The following is a 13746-nucleotide window of genomic DNA, read 5'->3' as shown; positions in this document are numbered from 1 at the left end:
AAGAAGCCTGTTCGCTCCAACCACCCAAGAAATGCCACCCCCATGTCAGGTGAACAATGCAAGTATGGACGTGTATTTCAAGATACAGTTGCCATGTGATTGGGTCAGTCCACACAGAGGTCAGAGAAACAATTAAGGGACTTTAATGGGAATGATTGGGGAGTGGGAAGTGGGAGGGCTGCTGCAATAATGGTGCACAGTGATGGAGTAAGCCCAGTCTTATAGAGCCAGTTAATAAATGGTCCACCTGCATTCAGTTCACAGGTTGATTTACTGGCATGATGACAGTCTTTAATACATTTTTCACTTTCAGTTTCACATTATATTGTGTTTTTCAGTACAGGAGCCACATTTAGCACTTTTATTTTCCATCAAGCCCTCAGTACTGCTGTTCTCGACCATTGTACACAATACACTTAGTGCACAACATGCAGACAGCAGATTCTGTAGTGAAGAAACAAGACTACAGCCATGCTAGCGTCTCTGTGAGAGTGGACCATGCTGTAAACTTTAGCAGGTTTAGCAGGCATTACTATGTTGACTGTCTATATTTAGCTTGTAACACTAAGCACAAAGTACAACTGAGGATAATTGTATCATCATGGTTGTGGTCAATATCAAAGTATTGTATGAATAAATATTTTAAGCTAATGTTAGCACTAGATGTCAGTGGATTGTTATTTAAAATCCTCCTGAGGAGAACAAGTGTCTCTACCTAATTATATTGCATGTTGTGAAAAATCACTAAAACTGACAAATGTCATTCTCTTGGTTGCACAAGGGGAGAAGTTAGGGGTGCGTTAGGCATTCATGGTCTCCAGAGGATACATCCTATGTACCAATCTGGTACATGACAATCCATCAAATAGTTGTTGAGCAAATTTAGCCTGAACCAGAGCAGTGGATGGATCAACCCACATTGCCATCGCTAGAGAAGACTACAAAGATCAAATCCATTCAGCCACTGGGCCGCTGTCCTTTGTAGTGAGAACATAATCAGCCTGCATGTGAGAAGGTACAGAAACGGTTTGAATTTCACGCAGAAATCTGTGAAACGGTAGCATGCAATGCCTCGAACCAAAGGATAGCAAAGCGATCAAACAGGCAAAAAAAAAAAAAAAAGCAGTGCTGACTTCCACTTTCTGTGGATGGAGTGTGTCTCACTGCTGTTTGTGCTTCAGCCTTATGTTTCAATTCATCACTTTCTGTAGAAGATGAAGATTCTGCTCGTGCCTGACACCACAGTTTTTCTGGGGCAAATAGGGCAAATCTACAACATCTCAGGGAAGGGGACGCTTTTTGTTTGTGATTTATGTTGACAGGGCAAGTACATTTATCCATACAAATGTTGCCTAGAGCAGTTTTAAGAGGTTTGTGTTTGATGCTTAACGTGGGAATGAGCTACGGGAAGAAAAACGGTCATGATAATAAGAGAGGGGAGAGAAAGATAGACAGAGTGACAGATGAGGAGAAAGAAGGAGACAGGGAAGGTTTTGTTGCCATTCCCGCAGACTGTTATCCCTGACGAGGCTGTATCAGCAGGATGGTCATCTAATCAGCCTTCACAGTGGGACAACTACATCACTTAGCATCACTGATAAATCATATTGACAGCCATTGCTTGACAGAAGGGAGGTAATGATAGAGGAGGGAATGTGGACCTGTTGAAAAATAGACTGAAATTAAGGGGAATTAAGGGGGTTGGGGAGTGATGGACACATTTGGGGGAGGGAAATTTTCAAAAAGGAGAGAAGCACATTCAGGATAATTGCATGAATATTATCCGTTCACTTTCTAGACTTGAATTCCACCACCACCTCTTTCCCCCGTCACCTGTTTCACCATCGTCACCTCACCTTCTACCTCTGAATCCACTTCCCCAGCCTCCCATCCACCCACATAGCGCCTGCACTTACCAGCACTTAAGGGGTGAGAAAAAAAAAGGACAGGAAGCGTTTATAGATTCTATTGAGCCTGTGTTTTGCATGACTAAAAAAAGGAACTCACTAGCAGGCTATTATCCCCCTGACTCCTGCAAGCTGCAATCTATTTTTCTGGAATTGCAGTGTAAAGAGAATAAATGAGTTGACTCTGTGAACTTGTGAGATGGAAGAAGAGGACAAAGAAGGGACCTTAACAAGAGAAAAGGATATTGGAGGTGGGGGCTTAGGATTGGGCTGAACCAGGTAGCTGGCTTACTCAGGAGACAGATCTTACTCTATTATTGATGAAAGTGAATGGCGGAAGGTTTCAGGAAGGCCCGGTGTTGGGCCGTGTCCGCTTGTCAGGTAGCATTAATTGACACAGACCCTGCGGAGGCACAGGCACCCGTCCGTCCAGGGTTCCCATTTCAGTTTGCGCCATAATTTATTTACAGGGACACTCGACTGAACAATCATTGGGGTGGTTCAGGCTTATCTTGTAGCCTCGGGGCTGTTGTACCCTCTAAAAGGCATGGCTTGGTTTTACTTTACAGTACCAGGAAAAGGAGGTCATATTGCAAACAGTGTTTAGTGCAGTACATGTACAAACAAATCTTCAACGCAGACTGTTTAAACTGAACAGACTGTACTGAATCATCATTGTCACTGAACAAATCTCACTGGTGACTGAGTAATCTTATCAGAGCAGATGTGATTACTTGGTTAAAAACTTACCGACAGGCAGCAAAACTGAGACCAAAGAATGTGTGGTGATGTGCTAACTCTATATGCTAACAGTGCTCTCATAGGCCTGCTTTTCTGTGGATTTCACTGCTCTTTATCGAAGGAGGGAAATTTAACCGCACATAAGTTTTCTACACTAATCAATTACTCCTCAACCTTGATGCCCTCTCCCCTCATGGAGAAAAACATGTTTTGTCCTCCATTATTGTGTATGTACTATGTCAGAACAGGGCGAGGGTGCACTGAAAGTTCAAATCTGTTGTTGTAAAATTAGGACAAGCTGTACATGGATAAGATTTGTGATCAGTGCTACAGATTTAGAAGAGAAAAGGCTTCGGGCGTGAAGACTAAGTGGTTTGTTTGGCTTCTGCACGTCTGTTTAACCTTCCTACTTTAATTAGCTTTCCTATGGGAAGCATTGGGAGCTAGTTCTCTATTGACCTAAACATAACAGGTTAAACCGGCAACTAAGTGAGCGTACTACTGGACTGAACAGCATCATGACGTTATGAATGCTGATGCATTTGCTCGGCAGTGTATCTTCTAAACGTTTTTTGAAACAGTGATGCAAAAGATAGAGTTTGAAAGAAATGCCCAAACTACATAGTCAGTGGATACAATTCTTTAAACTGGACTTAAATATACTTAAATCAACAAAATGATTAGTAATTCCCACCTCCAGTAATCGTGTTCTGTGCACGCATGTCAATTTGAAGTATGTAACCTGCATGTAACAACAACTACAACATGTAAATATTTCACACAAAAATGTCTGTTTAGCAACCCTGCTGCCAGTTGATGTCACACAATTATGACTCAGCCTGTACCCAGTTCATGAAAGGATGTGCATGAGCTATTCTTAACACTGTTTGTTGATCAGAGCCGTCCTGCACAGAGGTGAAACATTCCATGGCGTGGTTCGCCCAGGGCTCTATTTCTGTGTTGGTGTAGACACACAGGATGTCGTAAGTGACTTTTTGTCACCTGGTGGCCACAGTGATACAGTGTTAGAAACACGGTGCGATTAGGAGGAATACGTTCAACAGCCCATGTAGCCTCTGAAATGAGACATGATGAATCAGATCATGTCTTTCCCTTTAAAGGCAGTCTGCTCTGAGCAACCGTGCTGTGACAATGTAATGAGAATAATAAACGTCCTTTATTTGGAAGTTTGCCGTGAGAATAACAACAAATGACTGCTTCCTGCTGCCATGAAACTCCGAGTCTCTCTGTGAGCACACATTCCAGGGCCTGACACCCAAAATTATCTAGCACTGCTTGATTATTACTGACACACACTATATTGCACCTTTGGCTCCCCGGTGGGGCATTCACCATCACACTGAGTTACCAAAATACAAAATGACTGCCATCAAGAAAATAAAGCTATAAGCATCTGGTCAAAATGCCAGCACAAAGCCCACCACTGCACTATCACAAAAATAGAACTTTGAGCGACTTTATGCACAAATCCACAGGCTGACTTAGGTGCTGTGGTCTCACTACTGCCTACACTATGGTTGCAGAATCAAACTGAAAGCATTCACTGACAGAGGGAGATATTTGGGTTGATTACAGTCAGCAGTCGCCACCTCGGATGACCTGGTGCCTGGCAGATGAAATTCATCCACGTAAATGCAGAATTTTCTCCTTCTTACAAATCTAGTTTGAAATTGGTTTCGACAGCTTGGGGGAGAAAACGTTTATCTGATCTCTAACCTCTCAAGGCTGGTGTGAAAGTGTAGCTGACATAACTATTCTCTAATTGTAAATCAACAAACTTGTAATATATAACCACGTATCCTTGCACTATAACCAGAAAGAATACGTAATTTGCATTAAAAGATTGAGCATATGAAAATGTGAAAGTGGAAGTTTTCTCCAGGAATTATACAAAGTGAGTTTTGCATTATAAGCTTTATTTCAATGGCATTTCTGAAACCATTTTTTAAACATGTAACATGTTCTCTATATAATCTTATATTCATAGACAAAAGCAGTTAACAAGTAAAATCCTTTCTTTGCAGTATCGTTGTGTTTTAAAGGTAAAAAGTGAGGTTCCACCACAATGAGGGCCGCCTGCGTGTTTTCCCACTTCAAACTGAATATTTCTATTACTATAGTACGGGTATCTCCACAATTGGGAAAAGCAACTTGAAATTCCCACTACTTTGCTTGCTTATTTTTTAAATTTGTATTTGCATTTCTAACTTTTATTTAAGCATATTCCTGCACAGCCCCAGGACTTCCTGCTTCTCCAGCGGTGTGACCGGTCAAATGATACAAAACATCCTGGCTCATATCAGTGTGAAAACGTGTTGTTAAAATGCCCAAACAAAGCTCATATTTTGCCAATTTGCCGTTTTAATTGAGCAGAATGAGAGGAACGCTGAGGCAGCAGCATCCGATCACACACTGTCTGGAGCAGGAAGTGAATTGGTCATGCAAAACCATCCCCTCTTCAACAAACCAATTAATTATTTATAGGCTTCAGTGGAGCAGAGAAAGTTAATTTATTGTTATCATTAGAAGAGTGTTCTGTTTGGGTCCATATGAGGAAGAGTCAAGCTACAATTACAGGCTCCACAGATTAGAGAGAACTTCATATGACAGTGGCAGACAGTAGTTCTCACACTTCACAAGTTCACAAGATGCCTCCAAACTTCAGTGATGAACTTCACAAAAATGATGAGCTAATAAGTTCAAATAAAAAAAAGTGAGTGAAACAAATAAACATCTTGCAAAGACACAAGAGAAATATTAATACTAATTAAGCAAATAAATGTGATTAAAAATGGATGGAGTACCTGTCATCTACATAATACATTATTGTACCTGCCTATTGTGGAGTTTGGATAAAAAACTAATAATCTATTCAGAAATACTGATTGAGTTGGTGTCCACTTGTTGAAAATGTCATTGTAAATAACATATTTGTAATGTCATCTCCATAACAAATGACTCTCTGCGGAGTCCATAATTAAGATATTGCACCAACAGAACATACTAGTCAGACTCATGTGACGAGGAAGCTGTTATCAGTCACACAGCCTTGGGCTCGGATGTGGCCTGACACTCTCTGTGTTGCGTAGTAACCACACCCACCAGTGATGTCATGGGGCACTGACACACCTGGGGGTTCACTTCTACATCACTGCAGCAAAGTGAGATGTTCAGCCGCTGGAGGTCAGCACAAAAAAGACTTCCAGCAACATTTCTAGCGACAAAATATTAATTCATTTGATTTAATTAAATTAATATTAATTTGACATTAGCATTCTAAATCGATATATGATATGTTTGGTGTATACGTGCAATAATAAATTAGCAAATTAAGTAATAGCTTCAAAGCAACTTTGTGAAACCTGACCATGGTCACTGTGGCCACATTTGGTAACTGTGAGATAATGGTAACATTTCTGTCATGTCAGGGCAGCGACACTGGAGTTTGTCATTGTTTCTGTTTGTTAATTAGCTGATATTGGCCACAATACGACACTGGTCGCACCAGACCAAGTAGAGTGTAGCAGTAAAACCAATGACTATACTGAATTGAGAAACTGTGTGTCCTATATACGCACAGTTAGAGTTTAACTTTTCATATGTAAGAGAATGAATGTGCTGTTTCTTGCTTGAAATAGAGATATAAAAGTATCTTTTATTGATGTATTGTGGAATTTGGTGAAAAGCAAATTATTTTCCATGGTTGGAAATCCTCTGTCTCTACAACTGAGGAATGTTGTTTGAGTGTTTGCTAGTTTGCACTGGTCTGCATAACACTGCCAACGTTATCTATCGTAATTACTCAAGTAAATAGTACATCTGTATTCACATTACACATTCATTCAGTGACATTTTCCCTGCATACCAACAACAAACAGCTCCAAAAACTTCTTCTTTGCCATTTGTTCTGTAGTTTTGAGTGTGCACGGAGAGGTCACACTGACTTACACTGAAAACATTGACAAATAATTAAACTAATGAAGCTCTTAGTGGCCACTTAGCCTCTCTTGTGTCTATGTGGAACTGAGTGAGACAGATACTAGAAAACATTTGAAGGCCGATATTAATTGGCTGGAATTAAAATAAATATATATTTACATCCCAACTTTTGGGTGAACTTTGAAAGCGCTAACAAGTAATAACTTTCTTTGTCTTCATGATGAGCAAGAAGAAGCTTTGCCATGACTAACGTGAAGAAATATGTCATAAGTTGTCATTGCTTCATTCCAATGATATGCAAGTGGAAAATATGAATACAGAAGTGCCAAAGCTCTCCGTTGGCAGCACGATAAGGACGCTGAAAAAACACGGAGCTTTTATTACACTTCTCTGAGACTCTTTGCTGTATCTGTTCATTACGTTTGGGCAGCCTAATCAACTAAATAACTTTGATTTGCAAATGTTTACGCCTCCACAGGAGCAAAGAGCCAAAACACCAGGGACGTTGAGTGAGGATCCTATTGTTTCTGATTAGGTATTCATTGTTTGCTTCACGTCTGTGTCTCTGCCCAGTGCACGGGCTGATTAGCAAGCTGGGGAAGGATAGGTAATGATGATAACACTAAACTCAATAGCTGTTTTATAGGCAGCGGTGCTTTATGACGCTTGCACTAATTGCTGGTGTGATTAGTGAGGTGTCTGTGCCCTCTCTGGTTGCCTCGACTGTCCTGTGAACTGAGCGCTCACAGACCGGAGCACAGGGGAAGTGTGGGTGTGCGGCGGATCGTTGCAGGGAGGAAGACACAGGGGCATAATCAACTTCATACTTTTTCTGCCCCTGTCAGCCCTTTCCTGCGCGCTGCAATAAAGACAAATTAACTTAAAGGCAATCAAAGGATTTTTTCTTGATCTCTTGACAATAAAGTAATCTATTTCTAACTGTCAGTGGAAGAAGAAAGCCCAAATAAAAAAAAAGGAGACTGAGAACATTAGCTGATTTGATAACCTGAAAAAAACAGCCCATTTCTTTTCTTTGAGTCTGCCCTCTCAGATGGATTTTTAACTTGGACTCTTTCTACAGTATGAACTTGGATGTCCTTAAAACATAAAAATGCTTTGCTCTGAATACAATCCTCTCACTGCTGAAAATACAACACGCTTTTTAAAGCGTCCGCCATTCAGTGTGACCTCAGTACTCAAGCTCTTCATACACGGCCACTGCTCCAACAGTTGGTGCTGAAAGTGAGATGACGGCGCTCTCACTGAGGCTTTTGTTGAGATACATTTTCCTACCAGAGAATTTTTGTATAAGTGAATTTGCATGGGCTTCAGGTTGTGTTTGCATACTTCTCCGCATGACCTTTAGCTTGGTTCTCTTTGCAGACTTCAGGTTTCCTTTGCCTCACTGTGCTTCTAAAGCTCTCTCTCTCTCTGTCTAATACTCTAGTTTGCAGTGTTTAAATAAGATAAGTAAGCACATATTTGTTTGTCTCTTGTCTCATCTTTTAATTATACACAGTTACCATCGCCGAGCCAACTTTTTGTTGTATCTAGATCTCATTTACTGCCAATGTGCAGTATGTGGATACAGCATAATGCTTCAGTTCTGTTTGAATCTAAAAAAGTACAGTTTAAAAGCCATCTGTGACTGTTCATAGCCACTGGGTTTGTTAATCATGACCTTTACTGTAAAACATTTTACACCTGCATCCATTGATTTGTTTGCCACTTGTGGGCAACGTGACAAGCTGTAAATCATTGACATATTATCACCTTATGGGGTTGTTCTGTGAAGACACACACCCAGCAGACATGGAGCAGCATTAGCATTCATTTAGAGTCATGTGTCTGGCCACCTGGTGAACATAAGTCCTGCATTCATTCTCCCTTTAGTCCTGTTTAAACTCCTGACATTAGCCAGTCGCTAATTTTGTCTTTTAGCTGTTTGGTGCTGCTTTCTTGTTGCTTTTTCTGGGAATATAAGTAAATAAAGGTGCCATTAATTTCTACATAGACAGCGCTGACTGTTGAAGCAAACACTCGTGGTTGTAGCATTAGTACACAAGATTACCGACTCTTGAATTGCAGAGAATATCTGGTTTACTGATTTTTGCATTGTTGTAAGAAAACTCCACTCATTAAGCCCATAAAATTCCTTTGTTTGCTCAAGTGAAATTCAAATGTTTAAAACGGGCTACTTTTGTATGAAGGATGAATTTAGCCACTTTGGCACACCACAGTGTTCCCATCTGACAAAAGGAAGTGTTCTTACTTTTCTAAAGCTCCTGTCTGGCTTTCCTGCCTCGCTCCATAGCTGAATCTCACAGGTATCATAGCTTTTAGAGCCATCCACCATGCCAAACTTTCAGAACAAACTCAACTTCTCAGAAGCAAAGTGGATGTTTTTTGACTGATGTTGATGTGAACATTAATTAGGATGTAGAATACTACGGGTTTATACAGCACAGCATAGTTTTCAGAGGAAAAACACTGAGCAAGTTTCCTTTCTAACTTTTGTTCAGCCTCTCTAGTCAAGCTAAGACATGAACAATATTTCTTCAGAAGGCTCATTTGATGGGATTACACTCAGCAGGACAGTCATTCACCTCTTTTCAATGTCACAAATGGCCATTGTTGTAAGTTCTGAAATGGAGCTCAGAATTTTTTTCTTGACAACTTGAAATGAAAGTCAGGTTCATAATAAAAGATATGTTGATTTCTCTTGTTTTTCGGGTATTATTTTTTTAAATTGCTTGATGTCTGAATATGCACTTATTCAGACAGCAGGCAGTTCTTTTTTTGTTTTGTTTTAGTGGTTCTGCTCATTGGGGTTGATATTGAGCTTCCTCCATGTTTCTGTCCTTCAGATGCTTGCTGGCAGGGTCGTGTCGAACTGCTATCCAGGTTTTCCCTCTGTCTCGTTGTCTCTCTGTCTGCCTCTCTCTCGCTTTGATGTGTCAGTCGAGTCAGGCCGGAGCCGGGCAGGCAGCCATGTCCATCAGCTCCATCCATCAAGCAGTGGGCCGGGTGGCAGAGGGAGGATGACGGGCAGCAGAGAAGGGGCAGATGTTTTGCAGGAACTGATATGTGTTCACGTCCACGAGGGATGTCATTACGCGGCGGACAGAGAAACATGTAGCTGATTAGCGGCTTATTAAGTCAAGGACACTGGCTCGCAGTAACACACACGGCTTCCACCCTGGCTTGTTGTGTTGATGCTGTGCCAGTCACTAAGAACCTCAGTGTCTCAGACAGATAACCTCTCCCTCTAATTAACCGCTGGTCTGTTCTTAAAGTCTCAGCGCCTTTTGATATCTCAAAAAGCTCTGGAATAAAAACTACTTTTGCCATTTCAAGTATATTTTCCCTGTGTATGCCTGAAGGGGGGGAACTCAGAGGTACATAAGGTTCATAGATTTGTCTCAGAGAGCCCACACTGTGTTGTGCAAAGTAAATAAAGCAGCGTCTCCCTCAGGGCATGTAAGGATTGAGGAAAGTGGACAGTGCAGCGGAGAGAGGGCTTTAGCCCTGATCCCGGACAATGGCTAAATTGGTAATGTTGAGAATCTCATCTGTGTCCTGTGCTTTCTCCTTTAGTTGGATCTCCTGAGTTTTCCTGTTTCCTCTCAACAATAAACTGTGCCATGTGTTGTTAGAAATGTGGATTTACTCTAGATTACATCGGCATTGTCCAGCAGGTGCCTTTCTCCCTTGTTTTTTTTTTTTTTTTTTTATTGCTCCTCCATCCCTGGCGCCTTTTTTTTTTATCACCTATATGTTTAATACTGTATAACTTCCCGCCTCATAAATTGCAGCAATCTGTGACTGTTTTTCATGTGTTTTGAGTGGTAAGAGCAATAAATGGGCTCAGGGTTATGAGCACAATGAAAAATACAGCCTGTGGTAGACCACTTAATGGGCCCCAGGATAGTTTCACTCAAAAATAATACTGTTTAACTTAGAATACACTACTTTTTGTAAAAGAGCAATAATATTTTTCTGGAGAGCACTGGTTAAATGTTTCTGTGTGTGGACCTTAAAATATATGGGTTATTACAACTGGGGTCTTATTCTTTTAGATGAAAAATCTGGTAAAACTTTTACTTTTTTTTTACTGAATCTGCATCAAATGTACCTACCTACCTACCTACCTACCTACCTACCTAGCACGAATCTGCTTAGAAATCATAAAAACATTCCTTATAAATTTTTAATCTAATCTTAATCTTTAATCTAATAATCACGTTTACATGTTTTAAGAATCAGAGATAATCCAGTGAAATCTGTGTGAATTTCCACGGTTACGATCCAGGTTAGTTGTAGAAACCAGGTTATGCAGGTAATCAAAGGACATGTTCACATGTACAGTAGTAACCAGGTTACTGTAAATCTGGGTACACATACAACATGTCAGTAATCAGATTTCTCCCCCATTGCTGACCTCATTTTGGATCACATGGCAGTGAAACTGGAGGTCTCCAGGAGGAATCTACCTGGAGGAACCAGCTTTCTCTAATCTCCTATCAACAAACAGATTTTCTGTTTACATGACACTAAGGAAATTATACTGGAGAAGGCTGACTGTAACCCACTTCCTTAATTGCATATAAACAAACACACAGTAAACAAGAACAGATTTGCAAAAAACAAAATACGGACTTCAAAAATGGGGCTAAGTTAACTGGGTTTACTGTCAATAGTACTGTAAACTATTCTAACTAAACTGTTTATGTCACACAATGCATTGTAGGGTACCAAACTGAAAACATATTAATTCAATAACAAATGAGAAACAATAGTAGTGAGTAGAAGTCCATGAATTCATTTCCTGTATCTCACTACACACTAAAAGTCCCCTCTATTCATATTCAGATATTTATAGTGTTGAAAATCTGACATACAGGCAAGTAATCCAAATAATTTCTAAATGCGTGTTCAAATCTGTTCCAGCACAGGTAAAATACCACTGATATGCTAATTGATGGTATTCATGATTATCTTAGCTTATTCTGAAAATTACAATGAATAAGTCAGTAAATGAAGACGGAGTGAAAACTGAGGAAAAACAGCCAACGGTTCAAAGAGTGAAGCTTATTTAAGTCGAGCTTTGGCTTTTTTCTCGGCCCGTAGTAATGCCGCCATGTTCCCAGATTTCAGCAATTACATTGCACAATATTACCATAACCAATGGAAATGATGGTTAAAGCTACAAGTAAGACACAAGTTGTAATAACCAGATTATGCTTTAACTTTAACCCAAATTAGGCTTGAAAGAGAATTAAGGAGGTGTGAATGAACAAAGCCCCACGCAGTGTCACCCAAACATCCTCGCCGCACGGCTTACCTGTCATTTGCATTATGAATAACAAGCCAGTATACTGGGAGACGTGCCTTGTAGTGTTTTTCCCTCTCCTGGCTGCCTACTAGTTGCTCTCAGTTATCTCTGCCTTTGGCTGGCAGTGGGAGCCGACGCGCTCTTGGTTTTTCTGCCATCTCTTCTCAACATGTCAGGTCCAGTTTAGCACTTGAAGGCAGGATGTGTCAGAATCACGGCCCTCTCTCTCCAGGCTGTCTTGCTCTGAAGGTGAGTCAGGCCTCGTCACTACTCCTATAGAGACATGGCCCATCGCATGGCGTTGGTAGACGGCCAGCAGTTAATAGCCCTGTCGTGATTTGTCAGGGAAAAATACTCATCTGCTGAAGAGTGCAATCACTTAGAGCAAGGTTAGAGTGTTTATGGGTTAGAAGGGAGGTGGACGGACAAATGTAAATCTGCACAGCACCGGAATGTTCAAGCCTTGGCACAAACTGGGAGAGTAAAATCCTAAATTGATATTGACAGCTTGTGGTGGAGATAGGAGTCCAAATACAAGCACGGTTAAGGCTCCAAGTACAAGATGTGAACATTTTCAGGAATAGTGAAGCTTAAAATTGAGAATTTATGGATTTGGACCGTGCTGCCACACAGACACTTTTCTACACATCTCTGCACGTCACTGATTCTCTGTTTGTTTGTCCTCTCTCTAGCAAGAGTTCCTGACAGCTACGACTGAAAAGGACATCTTTGCCCATCTGGGTCTCGAGTACATCGAGCCCTGTCAGAGAAACGCGTAGGCCTCTGCTCCTCTCTGGCTGGATGATACCCTGTGCGTACATCAGTGTTTATCCCATCTGCTCGACGTTCTGCGCCTCGTCTGTGATTCACTTTCAAACAGCTTCTGATTTCCATACAGTTTTGTGTTGTTGTTGCCATTATTGTTTTTGTTGTTGTTGTCTGGACTACACGCTGGTGTATGATTCATAATTCTGCTGATTGTGTGTTAGCGAGTAAACACTCTCCTGCACCATTCGTGGCTTGCCTGTTTCTAAGTGTTGTAATCATAGGCAGGACACAAAGACAAATCAGTCAGAGTCTGGATCGCCTGGGATGCCTGCAAGGTGCAGAAGAGAGGGAGTCTCAAAGAAACACAGAGGGAAGCAAAAGAGGGAAGGGGGTGACCACGGATAGAAAGGGAGGGTGAGGGAGAAGACAGGAAACGATGAGAAAGGCGAGGGGGAAGGGAGCTTTTGTCGAGCAAAATGTTGTAATCACCCTCCTCCTGGCAGGAAAGTGCTCGGCGTGAAGCTGAGCCAGGTCTTTGGGGAATTGAGAGGCGGGTAATGAGCTTCAGATAGAGGAGCATTCAGCGTCGCCATTTAGCCTCCATTTAAGCCTACGTCCACTGGAGATCATTTAGCTGGCACACAGCTATCCAAAGACCCATAGTTTCCTCACTCGTTCCACAATGAATCCCCTTCCCCAGATGCTCGGCTGAAATTAGAGGCAATCAGCTGCACCGGGAAATCATGAAGAATTCAGACGGAAGGTAAATGAGTCCACTAACCACATGGATGGATATTGGCATTCAAAGCATCTCTGGCTCCAGTGCTTAAAACATCCATTATCTTATTTGCTTGACTTTGCCTTATGTTTTATGTATGATGGTCACTTATCAAGATTTGTGTCCTTCTTTTTCCAACGTACGGTTGCTCTGTAGGACAATGATGCACTAATGAAGAAACTTCATTGATCCCTGTGGGCACTTTGGGTAAGTCTGGCTTGTTCCTCCAGTGGTGACATGACCTGCCCACCATCCAC

The 13746-nt window shown here is 41.3% G+C and overlaps 1 protein-coding gene across 1 annotated transcript in view; it reads left to right on the top strand.

Annotated features, from left to right (window-relative positions):
• dntt (deoxynucleotidyltransferase, terminal) overlaps window positions 1-12911 on the top strand; it is a 69358-nt gene extending 56447 nt beyond the window's left edge. The window contains exon 11 of the mRNA XM_070841298.1: window positions 12636-12911. Coding sequence (XP_070697399.1) covers window positions 12636-12722 — 87 coding nt within the window. The 3' untranslated portion in view covers window positions 12723-12911. The remainder of the gene's footprint in view (window positions 1-12635) is intronic.
• Window positions 12912-13746: the final 835 nt, after the last annotated feature.

The sequence above is a fragment of the Pempheris klunzingeri genome, chromosome 12 (genome assembly GCF_042242105.1).
Source record: "Pempheris klunzingeri isolate RE-2024b chromosome 12, fPemKlu1.hap1, whole genome shotgun sequence".
NCBI lineage: Eukaryota > Metazoa > Chordata > Actinopteri > Acropomatiformes > Pempheridae > Pempheris > Pempheris klunzingeri.
Note: the sequence above shows the minus strand (reverse complement) of the source record. Positions and strands in the feature narration are given on the sequence as shown.